The 21568-nt window shown below is 39.4% G+C and overlaps 1 protein-coding gene across 2 annotated transcripts in view; it reads left to right on the forward strand.

The window, feature by feature from the left end:
• Positions 1-21568, forward strand: part of TBL1X (transducin beta like 1 X-linked) — a 203545-nt gene that overhangs the window by 166246 nt on the left and 15731 nt on the right. For both annotated transcript variants that reach the window (XM_075057375.1, XM_075057374.1), the window contains 6 exons: positions 623-872; positions 7324-7456; positions 16100-16241; positions 19138-19201; positions 19305-19402; positions 20915-20975. In XM_075057375.1, coding sequence (XP_074913476.1) covers positions 623-872; positions 7324-7456; positions 16100-16241; positions 19138-19201; positions 19305-19402; positions 20915-20975 — 748 coding nt within the window. The remainder of the gene's footprint in view (positions 1-622; positions 873-7323; positions 7457-16099; positions 16242-19137; positions 19202-19304; positions 19403-20914; positions 20976-21568) is intronic.

The following is a 21568-nucleotide window of genomic DNA, read 5'->3' on the forward strand; positions in this document are numbered from 1 at the left end:
CCTAATTTACAGAAATCAAAATGAAATCCATAACTAGTATGAATAAAACTAGCGGAATACAGGAAAAATAATGGTAAAGCAGTCCTGTACAATCAGCTACAACTGGTGGTACTGGATTGATGAACGCCACGTAAGAAACCACTGAATTTGTGCATACATCTTATTTTGGCTGAGGTTCATTATTCATCAGCTGCTTCCATTTCTATGCCTCTGCAAGTGCAGGAAGACAAACAATTCAACCAAAGTCTATTTGCTTTTGTTGTGGCTTTAGCCATGACTCTTTTTTTCCAAATACAAAACACAGAGAAACTTTCTGTCATCAGTCAAACATTGGTTTTTTCCCCAACATAATTTTTTTGCATCTGTAAAGTGTTTATGCCTGGTTTTTCTATAAAATTACAGTAAATGACTTATTCATCAAACAGATTTCTAAGTGGAACATGAGTACCACCATCTTGGATCTGAGAGAGACGGTCCGTAATAATGTGGCACTGTTGGTTTAGTCAAAGTGCAGTATCTTCACACAACGTAGTTTTGTTTCTTTATGTCATTACCTCTTTGCCGACCTTAAATGGTGAGGATCCTAAACTTGCAGTTTCACTTCTGCTCTTTTTCCCTGCAGGATGGTACAGTATTTGACGGCAGGCCAATAGAATCACTGTCTCTGATAGACGCGGTGATGCCTGATGTTGTTCAGACCCGGCAGCAAGCATTCAGAGAGAAACTAGCTCAGCAACAAGCCAGTGCAGCGGCGGCAGCAGCAGCAACGGCAGCAACAGCGGGAGCAACGACGACTGCTGTTTCCCAGCAGAACACACCAAAGAACGGAGAAGCCACTGTGAATGGAGAGGAGAATGGGGCACATGCAATAAGTAAGCCAACCCATGCAGCTGCTTGCAACTACTGGGCAATTTGAGTTTCAATAATATTCTTGTACTTTGTTGATGTCTGCAAGGCAGTAGAACTCGGAGGAATCATTTCAGGAGGGTAGGGTATTTCTAGAAAGGCTGCTGAGTAAAAGTCATGTTTCACGTCACAGTGCTATGTTTTGGTGGTGTCCTCTCAGAATCCAGAAACTTCAGATATCTTCAGAATTGCAAGTTGAGGACAGTATCAAGAAGTGGAGCTGTATGCGCTCTCTCATTTTGGCCAGGCTAGGAGGGAGGCAGGTTGAGAGTCTGGGACCCACAAGCCATACCTGTGTAAATGAAGCATGGCCAGAGCATAGCCTTGAGCAGTAACTATCCTATGATCATCCATAGCCTTGGCATGGTCCTTGGCACAGTTTGGACTATACCAGCTATCCATTCTTGAACAGTATTGCCAAGCACAGGATAGGGAGTCGCATGTGCCAAGGACCGTTCCCAGCAGACAACTTGGATGCAGCCAACCCATCTTGAAGGCACAGAGGAAAGAGTTCCTTGCCTTTTTATTTAATAGCACATGCTTAGTCATACAGTCCACTGCAGATCTCTAATTGAGTGTCTTACCTTCCCAAGATTTCCTTAGTCTGTGGGAACAGTCAGTTCTCAAGAGCTCTGAATTCACCTTTGTTTATTGGTGATGGTGGTAGGCGATGCTTGTATCTTAGACATCTAAAGTCAGACATATAAAACAAGGAGTCGACATACCTGCTTGTGTAACTAGATCTTGACAACTGTGCTAACATTGTGGGGCAGATACGATTAATGGTTCAGGTTTCTGTGTGCAAGCTGTGTTAGGGCACTGGCTAACTTCTGACATGAGACCTTAATGCCTGATTGCCTTCTGAGGAAATTCTAGAGGAACACGCATGGCAGGCTTTGTAGGAAGCCCCAAGAGCTCTTTGGCTTAGACAGGTAACAGGTCAGGACTGTAGTCATGTAACGCATTTTATTTGATCTGCAGAGGAGATACCTTTATCAGTATCCATCTTCTCTTTGATCTGAATAGATTCCTCTGTGGGTCAGTGAGAAAAATGCTTTCAAACCAGGTTTTTTCTTCAGAGAATTCCAGTTAGACAGGATAGTTTCCCCTAATAAAACTGCAATTATTTAAATTACATTTTTCATTTCAGAAAGCAATTGTAGAAAAGCTCTGAAAAAAATTGAAAGTATTAATCTGCTTTTTGACTACAGATTGCTTATGTTTTACTTCCAACTGACCTTTTGTTTTGAAATTGAACTTATTTCATATGTGAAAGGGTGCAAACAGAAATGAAAGCACTTTTAAATGTATCAAACGCTGACATTTTGTTTGTTGACACTTTCCTTCAGCTGATTTGTGAAAATTTGGGGGGAATGTCTTCCTGTGTCAGGACCAAAAAAACCCAAATCTTAAGGTAGAAAACTGATTATCAGTTCATCACTAATACAGAACCACTCAGACTTATTGCCTTCTGATCTGAAGAAACACTCATACTATGGTATTAATAAGAGAAAAGCCTTGCAGATCAGTTCAGATGTATGACCACGCTCTAAGCCTTGATTCTCAGATCTGCCAATTTATTATTAAAAAATAATAATTCTCTCGGCAATTTTTAATAGAAGGATTTTCATGAACAGTTGCAGACCTTCCTTGGAGAGTTGAGGAGGAGAAGTCCTGTATGACTTAATATCATCCAATAGCTCTGTCTGGAGCAGGATGCAAGAACATGATACCGTGTTGTCCAGTAAAATTTCGCAGGGGTAGGATATGTGTCAATGAATGAGATTCCACCAGACAACAAATTTCAAAGCGTTACTGTGGCTAAGCAGCCTACCAGACAGACAAGTTAACTGAGCAGCGGCAATGGGAAGACAGAAAGTCTTTGAGGAGTAGCTGGGCAGCTGGCATGTGTTGTTGACAGCTGCTCTTGTGCCAGGTGGTCATCCTGGGTGAAGAGGTGAGCTCGGCAATTTAAGGAGAGGGAGGCTTTGGAGAGAAGCTGCTGAGAAATCCATGGGTAGCCCACTCTCTGATCTGTGTGCCTCCCTCGCCTTGGGAGGACTATAACCTTTCTGTCTGAGGCATTCAGAGGATATCAGCAAGGGGATGTGGCACAACTCAGATGAGGATTATACAGGGGAGATGCACACAGAACTGCAGAACTGGCATTCTCACCCTCAAACAGACCTGTTTAAATAAAGTCCAAGAGATCTGCCTCCATAATTACCAGAAACCACTAGAAATAAAGACTAACAAATCTAGCTGGCAGTTTACTGGCTGGGTCTGATTAACACTTACAATTGTATTTCCCTCTTTTGTAGTATAGTTAGAAAAATATAGTTACATTAATGAAATAGCAAAAGGGTCATACCCTTCCTTTTCATTGCTTATGCAGGGCAAACTGTATATCCAGCCTTAGCTTTTCCCTTATCACCACATTCAGAGAGTCGAGGATAGACTAAGGCAAAGAGCTTAGCTTAGGACAAAAGGTTTAGGGTAGGATTGGACGAAAGTTTAGGATAGGATGTAAAATAGGTAAGGTGGAAGCTGGGAGACCGGCTGGGTAGAAAAGACCGCTGATACGAAAGGTGTGAGAAACTTCCCAAACCTTCATTTTCACTGTTGTTGGATTCCGCAGAACTGGCATATAGTGGGATGGGTTTGGATAGTGTGCTAGTCCTTAGTCATATCTGTCATAAAAAAGCAAGATGGGGGGAGCAGGTGAAAGAGATGTCTTTGGGAAGTTACCTAGTTTGCATTTATTCTGACATGGAGTTCTCCCTGACACTATAAGTCTTCCCAAAAAAGTGTTAATATATTTAATATTTTTTTTGTATGTGGTGTTATCAATATAATATGATAGGGTGATTTGATTTAAGAAAGGGAAGAGCCAGAAAAAAATCTAACAATAACAGCAGTTTGAGGTGCAGATTCGAATACTAAATAAATAAAATTGCTGCCTTCTCTTGCCGCTTCCTGAGTAGTGTTTTCAGCTTTGGGTCACATTAAAAATTAGTAGAAAAAATAAAAATCGGCATGTAGAAATGGAGCCAAACTTTGGATTGTTTTCCAACTCAAATATTTTTAGTGTCGTTTGTTTCATTATATTTGCAAGGATTGGCTTGGGTTGAAGAAAAATAAAGCTCTGGAAAAAAGACTGAGCCCAGTTCATTTATTATAACTACAGCCGTAAAGAACAACTTCAGTGAAATCCCTGTCAAAGATTTAAGTGAAAAAACACATTTCCTAAGAAAAGACAGGGTTAGCACTGGTAAGATCTTAAAAATACATGGTTTTTTTACTTTGGAGGAAATAGAGTTAATATTACTGGTATGTTAGAATTTTGGTTTTTTTTAAAAAGCTTCATCATAATAGTTTGGGGGAATATGACTTTTACTTTCCAGTGATGGGGTTTTTAATACATTTGAGGAAAAAAATTTGAATAATACAGCGCAGACTTAACCAAAGAGTCTCTGGCCTTTGGAAAATGGTTTGTGTTAATATTTGGGCAGAGTCCTCCACTATGTGACCTGCAGACTTCAGTTTGAGGGTCTGTTGCACTCGGTAGAACTGTCCTCTCTTTCAGCGACACCCTCAGAAGCATTCTTTGTGCAAATGAGGTCTTAACCAAGAGCTTTCTACTCTGAAGATGCTTTAAGAAAAAAGAAGCCTATTCTTGATGGTTACTGTATCTTACTTACCTATTTATTCTCATTCTCCATGCACACATTGTTGCTGCATCCATAGGAAAGCCAAATTTTCACGAGACCAGGGCTCGCAAGAGCTCATGCTGTGTAAGGAGCTCAGCACCCTTACAAGGGTGCTGTCTTGTCCTCAGGGGTTGCCACAGTTCTTTGTTGTTACCATAATCGTATCCATTTTATATTGCTAGTGTCTCTCTGAATCTAAGAGCCTGAAGCAGTATCGGAGACGCATGAACTGTCCCGTTTGTTCAACAGGGCATTTTAATTTTTGTGTTTAACAGTAACACTAAATATGAACATTCCTGACTACCAGTGAAAATAGGAAGAAAAGACATACAATGTGAGCATTTGCGAACGATTTCTGAAAGAATCCTCATCTTTCCCTCCCTTTTCCCCTGAACCACCAAAGCTATAGTGTCAAAATCATTACTGGAAGACAATAGAAAATAATCCTGCAGGTATTTCATTGCTCCCAGAGGCCAGTCAGTCTTGCATGTACTAATGCAGGTATCAGCCGATCAAGGTTTCTTTTTCACAGCATGACTGTTTGTGGGGGTTTTTCATAGCAGTTAATAACATTCAAAGTGTGTATCTAGGTTCCTCCATCTGGCCATGTACAAACGAAACATATTTCTGAGTATCAGATGGCCTTGCTCTGATAGCACCTTGTGACTCTGGGACCTTGGAGTAATGCTGTTTCTAAGCTGTCATTTGGTTTTATTTGAGAGTGAAAAGCAGCTCTGCCTTTAGAGCCAGGCAGGTAACAGTAGGATCGTATGTGGTAAGAGTAGCATCTCATTTAAATATTTCAAATTATAACACTTGAAAGCTCTTCTTGATTTACCCCCAGCTTCCAACTCACACTGTGAACAGGACACAGATGAATGCATAGCCATTACCATGCTGCTGTTTTTCTCATGAAAATATGCTTTCAACCTGGTGATTCTGTGCTGTGCTGAGAAATAGAGGATTGCAAGTTCTAGACTCGTATCTTCTGATGGGTTTTAATAGTGCCTTGCTCATCATTGCCCTGATTGCTGAGAATAACATATCAAAGTTCCCAGCTGCTAGTGTCAGGCTAAATCTCGAGTACTAGTATATCTTGACAGTATTAATTTTAGCAGTTATACACATAGGGAATTATCAAGGACAGTGCTTAAATAGAGACTCAGCATAGGTGTAGATTTTACAAATAGGCATTTGTAATATGTTTAGTTTTATGCAACAAGTCCATAAGTAATAAGTGTAGTTAAAAATACAGATATTTTGAATTAGAAATGTGAGCTGTGAAACCACTGTTAGTTGTTTTCTAATTTTGCTACTCGGTGCTATGCTACTCGTTGAATTACATGCGAATTCCATTCCATCTATGGCATAGGTATGGCACAGACATAGTTAATAGGGTACCTAACCAAACATGCAATGAGAAGTGCTACTTGTGTGACTCAGCATAAATTAGGCAGAGCAAAACAGGGTATTTGAAAGCCTGGGTAAGGGTAGAAATCTGGAGATCTTCCTTCTGATGGCAGTTGTGCAGCGTCACAGTCTGTTTTGCCAGTCGATGGGCAATAGCTCAGCAGAGCTTGAGTATCAGGACAGATGGCTGATTTTAAATGCCATAAACATGTGGCAATAAAGGAGCATAATTATTCCACTTGCGAACCTATAGATCTCCATATGTGATTAAAGAATGACTAACTAAAAGACTTAACCCAGGAAGAGAACTTGCATTTTGATCAATCAGAGCAGATCGGCTGGCCAAGGCATTGATTAGATAACATGAGGTTGCCTTTCCCCCAGCCTGCCAGCTGTCCGCTCTTGGATATGCTTTCTGCGAAATGGGCCACACTTCTGTGTGTAACATCTGCTGTTTCAGTGTGTTACCTGTCCTTGGTTGGTGTCTTGTTTGCAGAGGATAATAATCTTGCATTGCTGCCAGGAAGCGTAGTTTGAGCCGAATGAGGAAGATTTATACTGAAGCAATGAAAATCTGGAGTGAAAACATGGTTCATGATGCAAATTGGAATGAATTGCTGCCACTAAGAGGAATCCATCATTTTAAATTCACTTTTTTTTTCCTTAAGGAAATGAAAGAGCTTTATAAAACAAAGTTACTTAGACTGCAGTCTAAAGAACCCCAGAATTACAGCATGAAGGTTAAGTATATCTGTGCCTCAGTTGGTACCTTTACATATATTTTGATATCCTTGATAAGATGAGCACTCACTGTTCCCCTGCCGTGCTCAGGGAATTAAGCCCTTACTTGGTATATTCTTCATCTGCGAGTAGCGCATGTATTACTTACAGGACGCTGTGTAAGAAAAAGTATGTGCTGTATGTTACTTTTTTAAAAAAACAGCATAAAGCTTTTCTCAAACCTGGCAGTCTGCTACTTTAATAAATCTGTAAGTCATTTTTAACGAAGCCAGCTTCAAAAAAAAAACTATACTGAAATAAATGCTAACTATTCTTTGGAAGAAAAGCTACGTGCATTTATACAAAATATTTTGGGAAGCTCTACATTTTGAGGAAATACCATAAATTTGAATCATCATAGGGAACAAAATAGAGTAATATGGTCAATGACACAACACAGAATATTATTTGTAATGTATACGTTGCTGTAAGCTTTAGGCCATGGGTAGCCTAAAGTCTTTTAAAGCAGACCTAACAGCACCTTGAAAACTACTTATTGTGATATATCTCCTTACAGATAATCATTCAAAGCCAATGGAAATTGACGGGGATGTTGAAATTCCTCCTAACAAAGCAACAGTCCTTCGGGGTCATGAATCAGAGGTGTTCATCTGTGCCTGGAACCCTGTCAGTGACCTGCTAGCATCTGGGTAAGACAATGACTGGAACCAGCTGCTGCAATTAGAATGTATTTAGAGATGCAAGAACTTGCAAGTGTATACTAGAGAAGAATGAGTATTCTTTTCACTGTTTTTTCAGCCTGAAGCTGTTTTTTTCAGCAGTACTGTACCTATGTAGCAGTTAAGTAATTATAAGGTGACGCAGAATATGAAGCATTTGCACGTTTAAGATGTGCGCTCTGTGGCCCTGAACACACATACATTTTCTTAAAGGTTTTTAAAATAACTATGGGTAATTCTCAGAGTATTTGAAGTTCATGTAATCTGCTGCTCTTGGTTAATGGTTCACATTGGTGTCTCAAAGTTTGGCATCCATGTTTTCTTTTTAAAAGTATGGAGACTCTAAATCAGAGTTCTCTTTGGCTATGTCTGCACTAGCGTGGTGCACAAACAGGAGTAGATCTGTAGAGCAACACTGTTGTGTGAGGACCTTATGTCACCACTGTTCATACAGGGGGGGCTTCAGGCTGGACCTAGTTTTGTCCAATGAGCTGAACATTAAGGAGTGGTTTGAGGGCATGTTTTGGTTGAGTGTCATTGGAAAGGAGTCTAGTTTGTGTTCTGCAGGCCTGCTCAGCAATGGCAACCAAAGCATGGTGAGTGGGACAGTCAGGAGACTGACTTACAAAAAGTGCTTTTGATCCAAACCAAAATGCTAATGTAAACATACCCCAAGAGCTATATACAGACACTGTTGGAATCTGTGTTTGTTCATGTTTAAAGTTAAACCTTAAAATGAAGGCTAAATCTAAGAAGTCTAGCTGGGAGCATGGAGGAAAGCTGATACACGTTAGAGATAAATGGGTCTTCATCACTTAAAGTTGCTTAGCAGTATCAGAACACATTTCTTACAAGGAAGAGAGTCCCTTTTTTATTTCCAGCTTTTTGCAAGATCATCAGAATAGTCATCTCTCTGTTGACTTAACACATGAAAACAAGGAATTAGAGTGCAGATAGGAAACAATAAATAGGAGAAATAAATACCAGGTTGGATAAACAGCACAAGATCTCTACAAGAGTAAAGACTGACATTTCCAAAGAATAATTTCAGACAACAAACTGGATTTTTAGAAAACAGAATCCTGCTGAATATGCTTCATTTCTGTAATGTCCAGGCCTGATCGTACTTTTAGCATCTGTAGCACTAAGTATCTTTTTTTACTAATTTTAAGTGGATATAGTGATAGAATTTGCAAAAACTGTATGTAGGGTTTGGGGATGAAAAACTCTGAGTTTCAGCTCTTTTTTTTTCCATAGGCTCAGTGGGTCTTCTGGTTTGTGATAGGGTCCCTGGGCAACCCCATGATAGACAAGAGCAGTAATAGCAGCCACGCTCCTATGCCATGCATTTGCTGTATTTTCTGCTAACCGTATTCCTCTACCCACTCAGTTTTCTAGTGTCTCAGGCAATATTGCATGGCAGTATTACTTATCCCTAGCAAATGATTATTATTAAGAAGGGAAGTCGTGATCATTAAGGTCAGTCTCCAGTTAAAATAGGCAAGTATAAAACAGTTATTTCACGCAGATTGTCCCTTCCCAGCATACAGTTGAGTAAGCCATAAAAAGAGATTTATTTAATGTATAAATAAATAAAAATTAGGATTGACAAATGTGGAAGAACTGTAACATATGATACTCCTTAATCGTCCCAGCTGAAATCTGAGAGTATCTTTTCAAGGAAAAATAAGTGAATCAAGGGAAGGCAAAGAATCTGTGATGTGCAGGAAATGTTACTGCCTCCATAATGATTTGTAGATCAACATCAAATGATCCTGAACAAACACGCTCCTGTACTACTCCTCTAACTTTTCAATGTATGCCTAAATGCTTTGACTACCCGTAGATGTTAAATCATGGCCTAGTAGTGAAGAAAACCTCGAAAACTAAGAAGAATTTAGTTAACCTCATTAAATTGTTTTCATGGTTGTTTCTTATTAAAGATGAAAATCTAGAGAAGATTTCGTAAAATCTGGAAGAGCTTTCCTGCAGTGGAGACAAGCTGAATTAGAATGTCACGGGCTGTCTTGAGAAAAATAGCTCTCATATTTAGGATCATTCAAATAAAGGGACTGTATTTGTTGATATAATAGATCTCCTTTAGCCCTGTCATCCTAAACAATATACTATTTAATAGTAAACTTATCCATTATGGTATTTATTTGAATTCTATGGAGAACAGTCTGCAGGTGATCAGTTAGCACACCCACATTATTATCTAAAGGACAATCGGTGGGGCGAAAGGATACCATACAGAATTATTCTTTAGGGACACCTGGTGGCGCCTGAGATGAAGTGAAGATGCTGCTTTATTCTGGAGAATATCTGCACAGCTGAAATTAGGCATCTGCTCAAGTGCTCTGTCCCTCTGCAGGTACCTACATCTCTCAACTCATTACATAGGGAGTTAAGTATAGGTGCTCAGACCTCAGCTGCTGGCTTTAGCATTGGTAACTCCTTCCCGGTATCTGAGTCACTGCTCTGCCAGTGCTTGCCGTACTCGACTGCTTCCCTAGGATCTGTAGTTCGGAGTCCTAGTGTGCATAGTTTAAATGGTGGACCAGTTAATAAACCAGAGTATGCATTGCAGTGACTGAGGAACCAGTGAGTGTTTAACTTTGCTACAGGGTGCTAAGCATTGGTAGATGGATCCCTGGGACAGTGATATCTTACACAGCTTCAGGTAAACCTGGAGGGTGATAATCAGAACCATTACTCAGAAGTCTAAGATAGAGCAGTACCATCTCACTATCCCTTCAATTAAGCTTTACCTTCAGTGTAATAGGTCTTTCTTAATAAGCATTGCTAGTGATTTTGGAAGCACATAAATACATGCGTGGTTATAAGCTTTGCTACTGATTTTGGAAGCACATAAATACGTGCATGCTTAGAAAGTACAGTCAGGTGCTGTGTCTCATGCAGACTAATGGCAATGCAATGAAAATGCGAACAATTTAGATCCATGTGCGTCTTGATCAGATTTTAGCCTGCTCATAAGAGACAAAGTATGTGATGCAGTTAGCCTTCAGGTGATGCAGCAGCGAGTGCCTGATGAAGCTTGCATGAGTTAAATGGCATAGAATGCACAGAAGAAAATGAAACTGAAGGAAGAGAGCTGAGTGACTGATTATGCCACTGCACGAAGAAGCATTTGAGATGTCTGGTATAAAAATAGTGCAAGCTATCATCTACAGGTAAACTATGTGTTACAGCACCAATTAAACAAGGGGGAGAAATTCCCCGAGATCTACAATATGCTGCAGTTCTGTTTGTCCTTTACAAAGTAATGCTTCAAAAAAGAAAACTGCAGTTAGTCTGATGCACGAACACTGAATTGTTAGATTCTGTAATAGCCATATTGTGCTGCCCAGTCCATAGTTTTCTTCTGGTTTCCCATCTGCCTGATAGTACCCATCTGTTGTCTTCTTAAAAAAGGCATATAAAAACCTAACTATTAAATAAAGGAAATAACACATTTGTTCTGTTTATAAAGTGCCTAGCACAATCGAATCTCAATTCCTGGCAAATTATTTTCTTCAAGCCTTGTTACACAAGCAATAAATTTTTCTACCAATTAGCGGCAGTTTAGACAGCAACCTGATGTAATCTTCAAAGCACTGAAACAATAATGCAGGTTCACAACCTAATCTGAAGCAAGCTGTGTAAGGGGATTTGTTTGTAGAATGAATTACCCTAAACCAGAGCATTGGTTTCCAGATTAGTGAGTATCCCACTGGTAGAAAGGGATTTTGATATTTGATGTCCCATCTACCAATTGCTATGATTTTTAGGGTGTGAAGGCTAGCAAAGGAATATATACTCTCTGGACTTTGCAAAGGGCTGTTTAAAAAAAAAAAAAAAAAAACCCAAAAAACTGTGGAGACAGGAATTTCTCTGATCAAATAGCCAGAAAAAATATATTCTGTAGGTGCTCTTCTTCCTCCGCCACACCCATAACCCTTGAAGTGGAGGATGGAGGAGACTAGGAATACCAGTAAAGGCTATCAAAGGCATGACTGTCACCAGATGCCCATGAGAAGAATGCTTAGATGTTTTGAACAGAAGCATTGTAATAGTACAGTAAAGTGCATACATACAGCCATGTAACAGGATTAATTACCCTTTATGAAGGAAATCAACATTCTAAAACAAGTAGTTGCATAAAGTGTTTTGGACAGGTTAAAAAAAAAAAAAAAAAAAAAAACAACAAAGTAGGTACTTGGCTAAATCTCAAGATTTGGCCATTCCTGACCGTAATTCCAATTTTGCTCTTAAAAGCCAATTGTCTTCCTCCTCAAAGACTGATTTCTTCCATGAGATGTCTTTCAATATCTAAGTTTTAATTTTATGACACATGTAAATTGTTACAGATGGTTATGTTCCCTGGGTAGTGCAGAAACCCATTACGGCTACGTCCGCATTAGTAAACTAACCATGCCTGGGAATATTCCTAGGCACTGAGGCCAACTGGCACAGAACGGCCGGTGTCTGTGCTAGCAAACGGTCCTGGCTGCCAAACAAACTGCACACTGGGAATCGTCTCTGGACGTTGTAACCACCAAGCCATGCCCAGGAGTTATTCAGAGAGAACATCAGGGCCCGGAGCAAGAGTGCTAATTAAAACAGGCCAAAATCTGGCCAGGGAATAACCTATCAGTTTTCTAGCATAGGTCATCATGGTCCAGTGACCCAGAGTGTTCCTGAACATGCTTGAATTTCCCAGTATGGAAGTGGACGGACTGTGAATGTCAAGGCTGCTAGAGCCTTGAACTCCAAAAGCTTTTCCAGTTGAATTTAGGATGTTTCTGTCAGCATGTTCAACTGCTGCTTCCAAGAGCGCGCTCCATTCTGTTACGTCCCGCCATGCCCTTCAAGTAATTCTTGTAGCTGTGAAGCAGAGGGACCTGGCCTCATTCCCAAAATCCAACAGTAGGTATCGTTGCTTATCTTTGCTGATCTATACTGGCCTCTTTCACACAGGGGAACTTTGTCTCTTGCAGAGTGCTCCGTGCACCTTTGCTCTCCATAGTCAGCAAAATAATTAGCCACGAAAGCTGTTGTCCAAGATCTTTCAGTTATGGCTGTCTCTGTTAGAATCAAGACAGAATGTTTCTAGGCCCTCTCCTGTCATCACTGTGGGTTTTATATAATACTTTGAGTTACTGTATTTCTCATATCGGTGGTTTAGGATCCACTGGGAATTACCTTTCTGAATAATCCTTTTGAATTAGCGGGTTGAGGGGGTTGATTTCACACATCGCCCCCCTAGTCAGCACCAGGTGTTAATTCTGCTAACTGTAAGTGCTTATTCATTAGCAGGTGACTTTACTGGGGCCAGTTTCCTCATTGCATCAAATCCATTAATGCAAAGCCATCAGCTATTAGGCGAGGTCCACTTGAATAACCTGTTGCTGGGAGCAATGTTGTAGAGTCGGTGGGACAGAGATGTCCCTCTGGATACTTCCGAGGCACTTCCCTCTACTGACTGCCTAGGAAGTGTAAGTGCTTACTTTAAGAGACCTGCTTTATTAAGGAGAAGTTAGATGTGTACATTATGAGGAGGATTTTCCTTCCCTTTATGCTTTTAATAATCTCTTTTAAAATAAACTAATCAAAAGTCTAACCTGTTTGAGCCAGAAGTATTAAATGCACGTTAGCAATATTGCATATCAAAATAACACTGATTATAGGACTTGCAGCTGAAGATTAGAAATACCAAGGTTCAACAACCATCTTGCAAATTTCTTTACCCCAGCTGCAGCTATTTTAACCTCCACGCTGACAGTTATGGAATGGAGATTTTATATGTCACAAATAAAATTCTGCAAACATTTGTCCATCTTGATTCATGATTATACCGGGGCTAGAGAGCATGAAATAAAATTCTTTCAGAACTAGCCTTCCTAAAATTTGGCAGTACTCTACCATAGTGCAGAACAGTATACCTATTACTCAAGTGTTCATGACTTGCATGTTGGAATGAGCTGCTTTATCATGCAGATAGAAATGCTTCTGTGGGCTAAGGAGATTAAATATCTTTCTGAATTGTGCTTGAACTATGGTCCTCTAATAAGGCAGGGTTCACTGAATCATTCAACAGAAATCGGAATACTTTCCAGAGCAGAGAATACTCTTTTTTTTTTTTTTCCCCAGCAACAAAAGGGAAGACACACAAATACCCCTGCCACACACTGGTAGGCTTATAAAGCCTCTCTGCAGGGACACATAATAGCTTATGTAGCCTTAGGAAGAAGAAAATGGAAAAACAAAATTAAAATACTGGAAAATAAGATTGCCCAAGCATTGCCAGAAAACTGACTAAATAAAACTGTTGAAAAACAAAACATAACCCTTTTAGAACTAGCAAATAGGATATTGTGTTTGATAGCCAAGTGACTGAGTACTTTATTCACAGGGTCCGGTAACAAACTGGATTATTACAATCAGGGCAGGACTGGCCCAGAGTCTTATATAGTGGAGAAGCCAGCACTGAAGGGCTTTCCTGCTTAGCATGTTAACCCATAGCGCAAGCCTATGAAAGACTTATGTTCCCATTATTGTAAATTATCACAAGTAAAAATTTATTTTCTAGCCAATGTGCAAAATTGTTGTTCAGTTTTCCAGACCTCTGAAAAAATAAGGAGTTATATTACAGTCATAGCTCTGTATGGTGGCAAAAATTATCCTGATTCGAATTATTTCTTAATCACTAACATGAAAGATAGGTGCCAAAAATTAAAGAATGGCTGTACAGCAGTAGCTTGTGGTTAGGCTGGCAAAGCCCTGGCCAGCCATTACATCTTAGCTTGACTCAAAGGGTTCAGAGGCGATGGGGCACATTCTCCAGGCATGCCGTGACCCAGCAGAGCTCAGAGCCACTGACACAGGCAGAGAGGTTTTTGCTTTTACAGTTAAACTGTTGTTCATATAAAATTTGGCTAAACTATTGGTAAAATAATAGACAAAGATAATCAAGTTCGATATTTGGTCAATATTTGCACTCAAAGACACGTCAAATGTTTAAAATTTGCCTGGTACTTCTAGTATAAATAATTAAAATGTTTTATTAGTAGACCAGAAGAAAAATTAATATTCTCTTGCAATGGATTTCCTTTTCAGTAAAACATGGCTTATCAAAGCAAAAATGGATCTTAGGTTTTTAGTCTTCGAAGGAAGACTTTTTCTGCTTGTTAGTGTATAGGAAAGGACGTTTTAGTCATCACTTTAAAAAAAGAAAAAGCTAACACATCAGGTATAGCAACAATGAAATTTCATCTAGACTGTATGAATTCTTGGAAATGCAAGACAGATCCTAATTCTACTCCAAGATTCTACTTACTGCATGTAAATGAAAATTGCCCTCTGGACAAAACAAGCAATCCAGGGTACTTTGATTGTTTTGGTTGTTGTTGTTATTGATTGTTCAAAAAAAAAGCAGCAGAGGGGGGAGCAAGAGACAAATCCCAATAAACTAGAAAGCGCAGTATCTTCCACCCCATTGCAAATTGATTTCTGACCTCAGAGACGTTTTTCATTGAAAGAAAGATTTATGCAAAGTGAAAATAAATATATTATTTACAAGCAGATTATGATAAACGCTTTACTTCCTCCTCACAACTTTTTCTAAACAAAATCAGAGTTTCAGCCTGGAATACAAACATCTCCCTAGAAAAGATTCAGTCTATAAAAAAGATTAAAATCCTGATGCTGTATTTGTCTCGCTCTATTATGTCGATAGATATTTTGCCACTTTTTCGGACAATGTGAGCTAAGCAGCCAAGCTACAGACAGCAAAGGAGCCTGTACACTTGAATTTTAAAAATGAAATGGAGATGAATTTTAAAAATTAATTTAAACTACCTTTCTACTTTCCTAATCTTGAGGTTCTGTACCTTAATTTAGTGCTGAGAGGCTGTTTTGCAAACAGCTTCTGCCAGAGGCTGTGTTCTGGTCTGTCCTGAGCAGAAGTCCCTTATGAAAGGGCCATGGCCAAATTAAAGGCAGCCTTAAGTTCACCTCCTGCTCCTGCAGTAGGTGTCAGAGGAGCGCGGGCAGGACCAGGGAGGTGGCACCGCAGCACCTTTGTCACGCTGCTCGAGGTCCCCTTCCCTGAGGGTGCTGCCAAGGCGACCCTGGAGGTCCTGCCGCGCCGTGGTCAGAGCCTACCACAGCACCGGGGGAACGCCAGGGACTCGTCGAGCCGTTGGGAGCTACTGGGACTGTGCACGCTTTTTGTGGGTGCAGCTTTTGTGTTTCTGTCTTTATTGGGATCTCCACGGCGTTACGTTTGTCTTGCGGAGTTCCCCCAGACTGTCTCAGTTACGGCGATACCGACTTCAGGCATGAAGTGTGAAATGTAGAGAGCAAGCAAATGTATTTTAGGTAAAAATTCTCTGAATAAAGCAAATGATGATGTGGGTGCAGATGATATGTATAATTTAAATTTGTGTTTGCATTTTTTAAAAAGTATACAGAGTACAGGAAGGGTTGGAAAGAAAAATTACTTTTTAAAGGCTGTGATGTTCTCTCAATGAAAACAGAAATAGAGGTTCTTCATTGTTTGCTGGGTCGCCACCAAGAGGAGTTTTCATCTCTGCACAATTGCTTTTATAGATCCGGAGACTCAACGGCCAGAATATGGAATCTCAATGAAAACAGCAACAGCGGTTCCACTCAACTAGTTTTGAGGCACTGCATAAGAGAAGGAGGACACGATGTCCCCAGCAATAAGGATGTGACTTCATTGGACTGGAATGTAAGCTAACTTCTAAGACTGTGCATGGTTTTTAACTGTCTAAATTTAATTCAGAGGCAATTACAGCTGCTGCTCCATATCTTTTATATCTGAGGTGACCAGAGCTCTGTCCTAACCTACTGACCTCTTGTTTCAAATACTCATAATAGGCTGAACTTTCCCCTACATGCTATAATTTTCCAGGGCTGTTGCCATCTTCAAGCTTAATAACGATGTATTTATATCTCTATTTTAGAAGCATGGGTAAAAATAAACTTGGCTAACTGTAAGAATGAAGATTAAACAAGCAATCTATGTAGTAGTGAAGCCTGATTAATAATGTATCTGCATTTCATAGTTACTTTATTTTGGCATGTAAGGAGATACAAGCACCAGCAAAGCTTTTTCCAAAGTTGGACTATCAAGACCCTCTTTCATTTGAATTATGCTGTGCATAGCAAAACATGTTCACGTTATTGTCTTTGTCTTGGTAGGCACATGTGTAGTCATTCTCTCTTTACCTACCCACCTTCTGGGTGGAACTGACTTGCCTGATTCCTTTTTTACTTTCATCCTGCAAAACCTTCTATCTTAGATAATACAGTCCTGCACAGAGAAGACTGAAGTGAGCAGAGAGGACAGGTATTGTTAAGGATCCCCAGTGTCTGGGCAGTGTCTTTGGGCAGCTTTAAGGCTGCTTCATGTCTCCTTTCTGCCACCAAGCATTGTAAAAAGAACTTACAACACCTTGCAGGAACCTTAATTAATTTTGAGATCACTTGCGTTCTCTCTGTTTTGCTGATATTAGTACAGACAGAGTGATCACATTGGTCTTGTTTTCATAGGAAAACAGATTAAAAATTAAGTACCAGAAAGGATTCTCAGTGGTTACATACAGTCTCAGTGGCTGGCCAGAGACCAAGATTCGATTAATCTTTATGGCAATATTATTGTCCTTCAGGTGAGCTAGGTGCTTCACAAAAGTAAAAGATAAGGCCACTGCACAAATCAGCTTCCCCTATGTATTTTATACTTGACACAATGCAAGAAGTTGGTGAATAGTACAGAAAGCAGAGGTAGGTTAACAAAGCAATTAAAGGTAAAACCCAAGAATATTCATTACTTGTTTCCTGTGAATGTCACAGTGAAGAAAAATAGTTGGGAAAAACTGCATTGAGTAGTAGGAAAAGAGTAACTGAAAGAGGAAAACATGCAAAGGTGCAGAACAGTTATGAGAAAAGTTGTCCAAAACATATAGGGCATCCTCTAGTATTTCCTGTAGTAGTTCCTTGCCTTTACAGACCTAATTGATCACTGATACTTCACTTGCATTGTGCTAGTACTTAATGTAAGGAAATATGCCTAATTTAAACACTTGAAGTGCTTCCAACTTACTGAGAGTTTTCCAAAGAATGTGAATTACCACCAACAAATTTGGATAAAGTACATGTAGTCCCTGAGCTTTCCTTCCCTTTTCTCTGTTTGCTTGTATCACCTCTGTTCTCATCAGTGGTCCCAATAAGTGTGTATCACAGTGAAGTTGGCTTAGGTTTTGATATTTTTCCCCCTACATCATTATACATTTGAGTTAAATCTACAAATGCTCTGACTCACTGCTTTTGGAGGGTTGGACCGGACATACGTTTCAAAGGATTATTTTATGCTTTTTCCTAATTTTCTATTCATGATACTAGAAATGCTATCTGCCTTTATTGTGTAGTTAGAACCACAATATTAATCATATTTCACTGTGAAAATTTCACACTGGTGATATTAAATCAGTTCTTCTCTGGTTTATGTGATTCATGTTATAATAAGAAACATTATTTCTAAAGGCCATATTCAAATCATGTCCTTTGGTACCAAGGGTAGGATTCAACTCCCTTAGATATAACCATCTGAACAAGTCACCTAGACTCCTTCTAAGTCAACAGAAAGAGAGACATGTGCCTTCATGGTGGTCTGGGCAGAAGTCTAAAGCAAGTGGGATCATGAATTACACTCCAGAGGTGTGTGATGCTCTTAGTTATAGAGGGAGACTAGGTTACTCTCCTAAACTAACTCCCATGTTCTGGATGCCTGGAGATAAATGGGGTGAATCTCACTCCTAATCCAGGTGCTGAAATGTTAAAGACTAAATGCCCAGCTCTAACAGTACCTGTCTCACCAGATTGCGGAGTCAAGTTCCTTTTTAATTACTCTCATTCTGGCCCAATAACTCTAGCATCGTTGGCTGCACAGGAGATACATCCTTCAGTGAAGGTCTTCCTTCAGCACAACACATGTAATTTGCTGATTACAGTTCCTGGGCTTTCTTTCTCCTAATTGGGACCCATGAATCCAACTTTTCTCAGGCTCTCCATCATGGTACTATGCCTCTGAGCATGTGTGGGAGTCTGTGTTCAGACAGGTAGGAAGCAGCTTCTTTGGTGGTAGACAGCATTTGAGGTGTTAACCGTGAGTGTAGGTGGCTTAGGTGTTTAGGTCCTTCTTTCAAGTATCGGTGCCCGAATTTCACTGAACTGGGATTTAGACAGGATTTAGATGATCTGTTGATGTTTTATAGGCTCTTTATGTCTAAGAAGTAGTATCTGTTTGTTATCTGGAAGAATCCCATAGAATTTGTTACATCTTGTTTTCTTTTTCTAATCCTTTTGATTAAATGACTCGTATCTGATGGTGTAGCCCAGTATTTCACAGTACGTTAGGGGTTTTTATTTTCTCCTTGCTGTCTGCAGTAATAACCTTTAGTTTAAATCATAGTATAATCTGTCTCAATGTGTGGACTCAGATTTCCCATAAATCACAATGCACAAACCTTTAAAAAGAAAGAAAAGGAAAGGAAGGGAAAGGAAAAGGTTGGTTGAAACAGATTTCCTCTAGTATCGACCTTTGCCATTTGTATATATCCCAACAGAGTGATGGAACACTATTGGCTACAGGCTCGTATGATGGTTTTGCAAGAATATGGACAGAAGATGGTAAGTCAAACAGCATTTACTGTTCTTTAGCATCAAACAGCAGTGAACTGTAATTTGGCTAATTTGTAAACAATTTGTAATATTAACCTTTTCTTTATTCCAGGTAACCTTGCAAGCACCTTAGGTCAACATAAAGGTCCAATATTTGCCCTGAAATGGAACAAAAAGGGGAATTATATTTTAAGTGCTGGTGTTGATAAAGTGAGTTTTAAAAATACATTATTCTAACATAAAAATGTGCTGATTCAGTGAGCTTGTGCTGCTGAATTCCATAAGATTATTTTCTTTAATATGTTTTAGTATGTGTTGATTACATTTTTGAGGCTGCATAAATGTGTACTATTTTTATGTAAAAGATTGTACTTTAAAAAAAACAACTCCATTTGCCCCTTGTGTAAAATTGCATCGTAAATGTGTCTCAGTTAAGGAAAGAACTGCTTCCAGTACTTATGGTTGTAGTTTTATCAAATATTTCCAGGAAGGAAGTGATCTTAAAGACAGTGCACCTTTTAGCTCATCTAATTACTGAAACACTTTTATTTGAATGAAATATATATGGCTTCCTATGCAAATATGCAAAAAATAATGGTAGTTCTGAACTCAAAATCAAGCAAGACATAGTTACAGCTGAGTGCATATTAGAGATTAAAATGAACAGATGACCGATGATGATGAGCACAAATGCATTAAAACTGAAACTGAAAGTACACAGCATTCATCTTGCCGAACTTTCCATATCTAAACATTAGATGTGTATGTCATCCTTGGCTTCCTTTACAAAATTTGGAGAGAAAAATGGCACTTCCAAACGATGGGTTGTGTGGCCTGTGTCACAGTGAGATGCACTGGCAGTGCTTCTCTCCAGCTACTGACAGAGGGAGTCTAGGGAAAGTAGCTCAGGCTTGTGCATCTGATTTGTAGGCTAGATGAATCCCTATATTTTCACCTACTTGTGAAAATGGAAACTTAGTTTTATTCCTTTTAATACTGGCTTATATTCAGCTACACTTGTCTTCCAATGGTAGTTCCATTATTCTGGCAAACTGATGTTCCCAATAACAGCAGTGATTCTTTAGATGATCCATTATCAGCAAGATGAGGCATCCTTAATTTATTTTCTGGAATCATAAACTCCCAATAAATTGAGAATTCACTCAGGAGGTGGTATTGAGCCCTACAGGGGAGTTGCTTACGTGTGCTGTGAGTATGGATTAAACCTGTTGTAAGCAACTTACACTTTGGTCTGTGCCACCACAGTGGCAAGAGGTAATATGTACTCTGCTGCTAGATAAACATTTCACTTGGTAGATTAAGTGTTAGAAATGTAGTATCATGTAGTTTTGGAATAGAATTCAACTTGCATCTTTGAAAAAGTCTTATTTGAAGAAGATGACTGAAACAGCTGTAACAAAATACTTATTAAAAATGTGTACTGCTGTCTTCTAGCATTATTCAGAGAGAATATGCCCATTCTTAGCAGTTATATTACTTCCTTTGTAGGCGTGATACTTCTTTATCTACACTTAGATTATTATTCTGTAATATTTGGAAGTGATTTCTGTTTTTTCAGCTGTTCAGCACACAAGGCTCTCTGCAGTCAATAATTTTATCAGTCCATCTTTTAGAATTGCTCCTCAGCGAGGGTGGTCTCTATTTGTTTTCTCTGAGCTGAACAGTCACTAATCTTTTTTTTCCCCCTTCCTTCGGATGCAGACAACAATAATTTGGGATGCTCACACAGGAGAAGCTAAACAGCAGTTTCCTTTCCATTCAGGTAATTTCTGCATAACTCTTGTTAGTAAAATGAAATGCAGTTCTTAATTTTGTCAATGTAATGTATCGTTTTGTAAAAACCTATCCGCCAGAGAGAAGTTTGAACGAAGCTTTTTGTGCTTTAACTATCCTGAGTATCGTGGCTTGTGGGTTTATTCTTCTTTCAGAAAGATGGGGTTCTGTGAGAATCAGCTTTGAAGGTTAAACTGATTCTAGGAAAGGATTTAAACACCAGCCATGTCTACCTAGCTGAATGATTCTGTCATTACCTATGTGCTTGAATACTGCCAAGTGGTGATTTATGAAGTGACTTTCGTGGAGGTGTCTGGGATCTCTTCCACTCTTTCTGCTCCTGTTGCAATGAAGCTTACTTGAGACAGAAGCAGCCGGATCTCTCATGCAGCTTGCATTCATCACTGCAAGCATGAAGGTCCTCAGCAATTTCTTAGCTTTTAATTTTGACTTGAAGTTCTTCAGTATTTGCTTTCTCTGATTATCAGAAGTCAGTTGCCAACCTTGAGTTTCAAAACCTTGCTGCACCAAAACCTTACTTGGATGGTCATTTGTAGATCTGGTCTGCTTCAAGAAGACAGG

Source organism: Buteo buteo, chromosome 25 (genome assembly GCF_964188355.1).
Source record: "Buteo buteo chromosome 25, bButBut1.hap1.1, whole genome shotgun sequence".
NCBI lineage: Eukaryota > Metazoa > Chordata > Aves > Accipitriformes > Accipitridae > Buteo > Buteo buteo.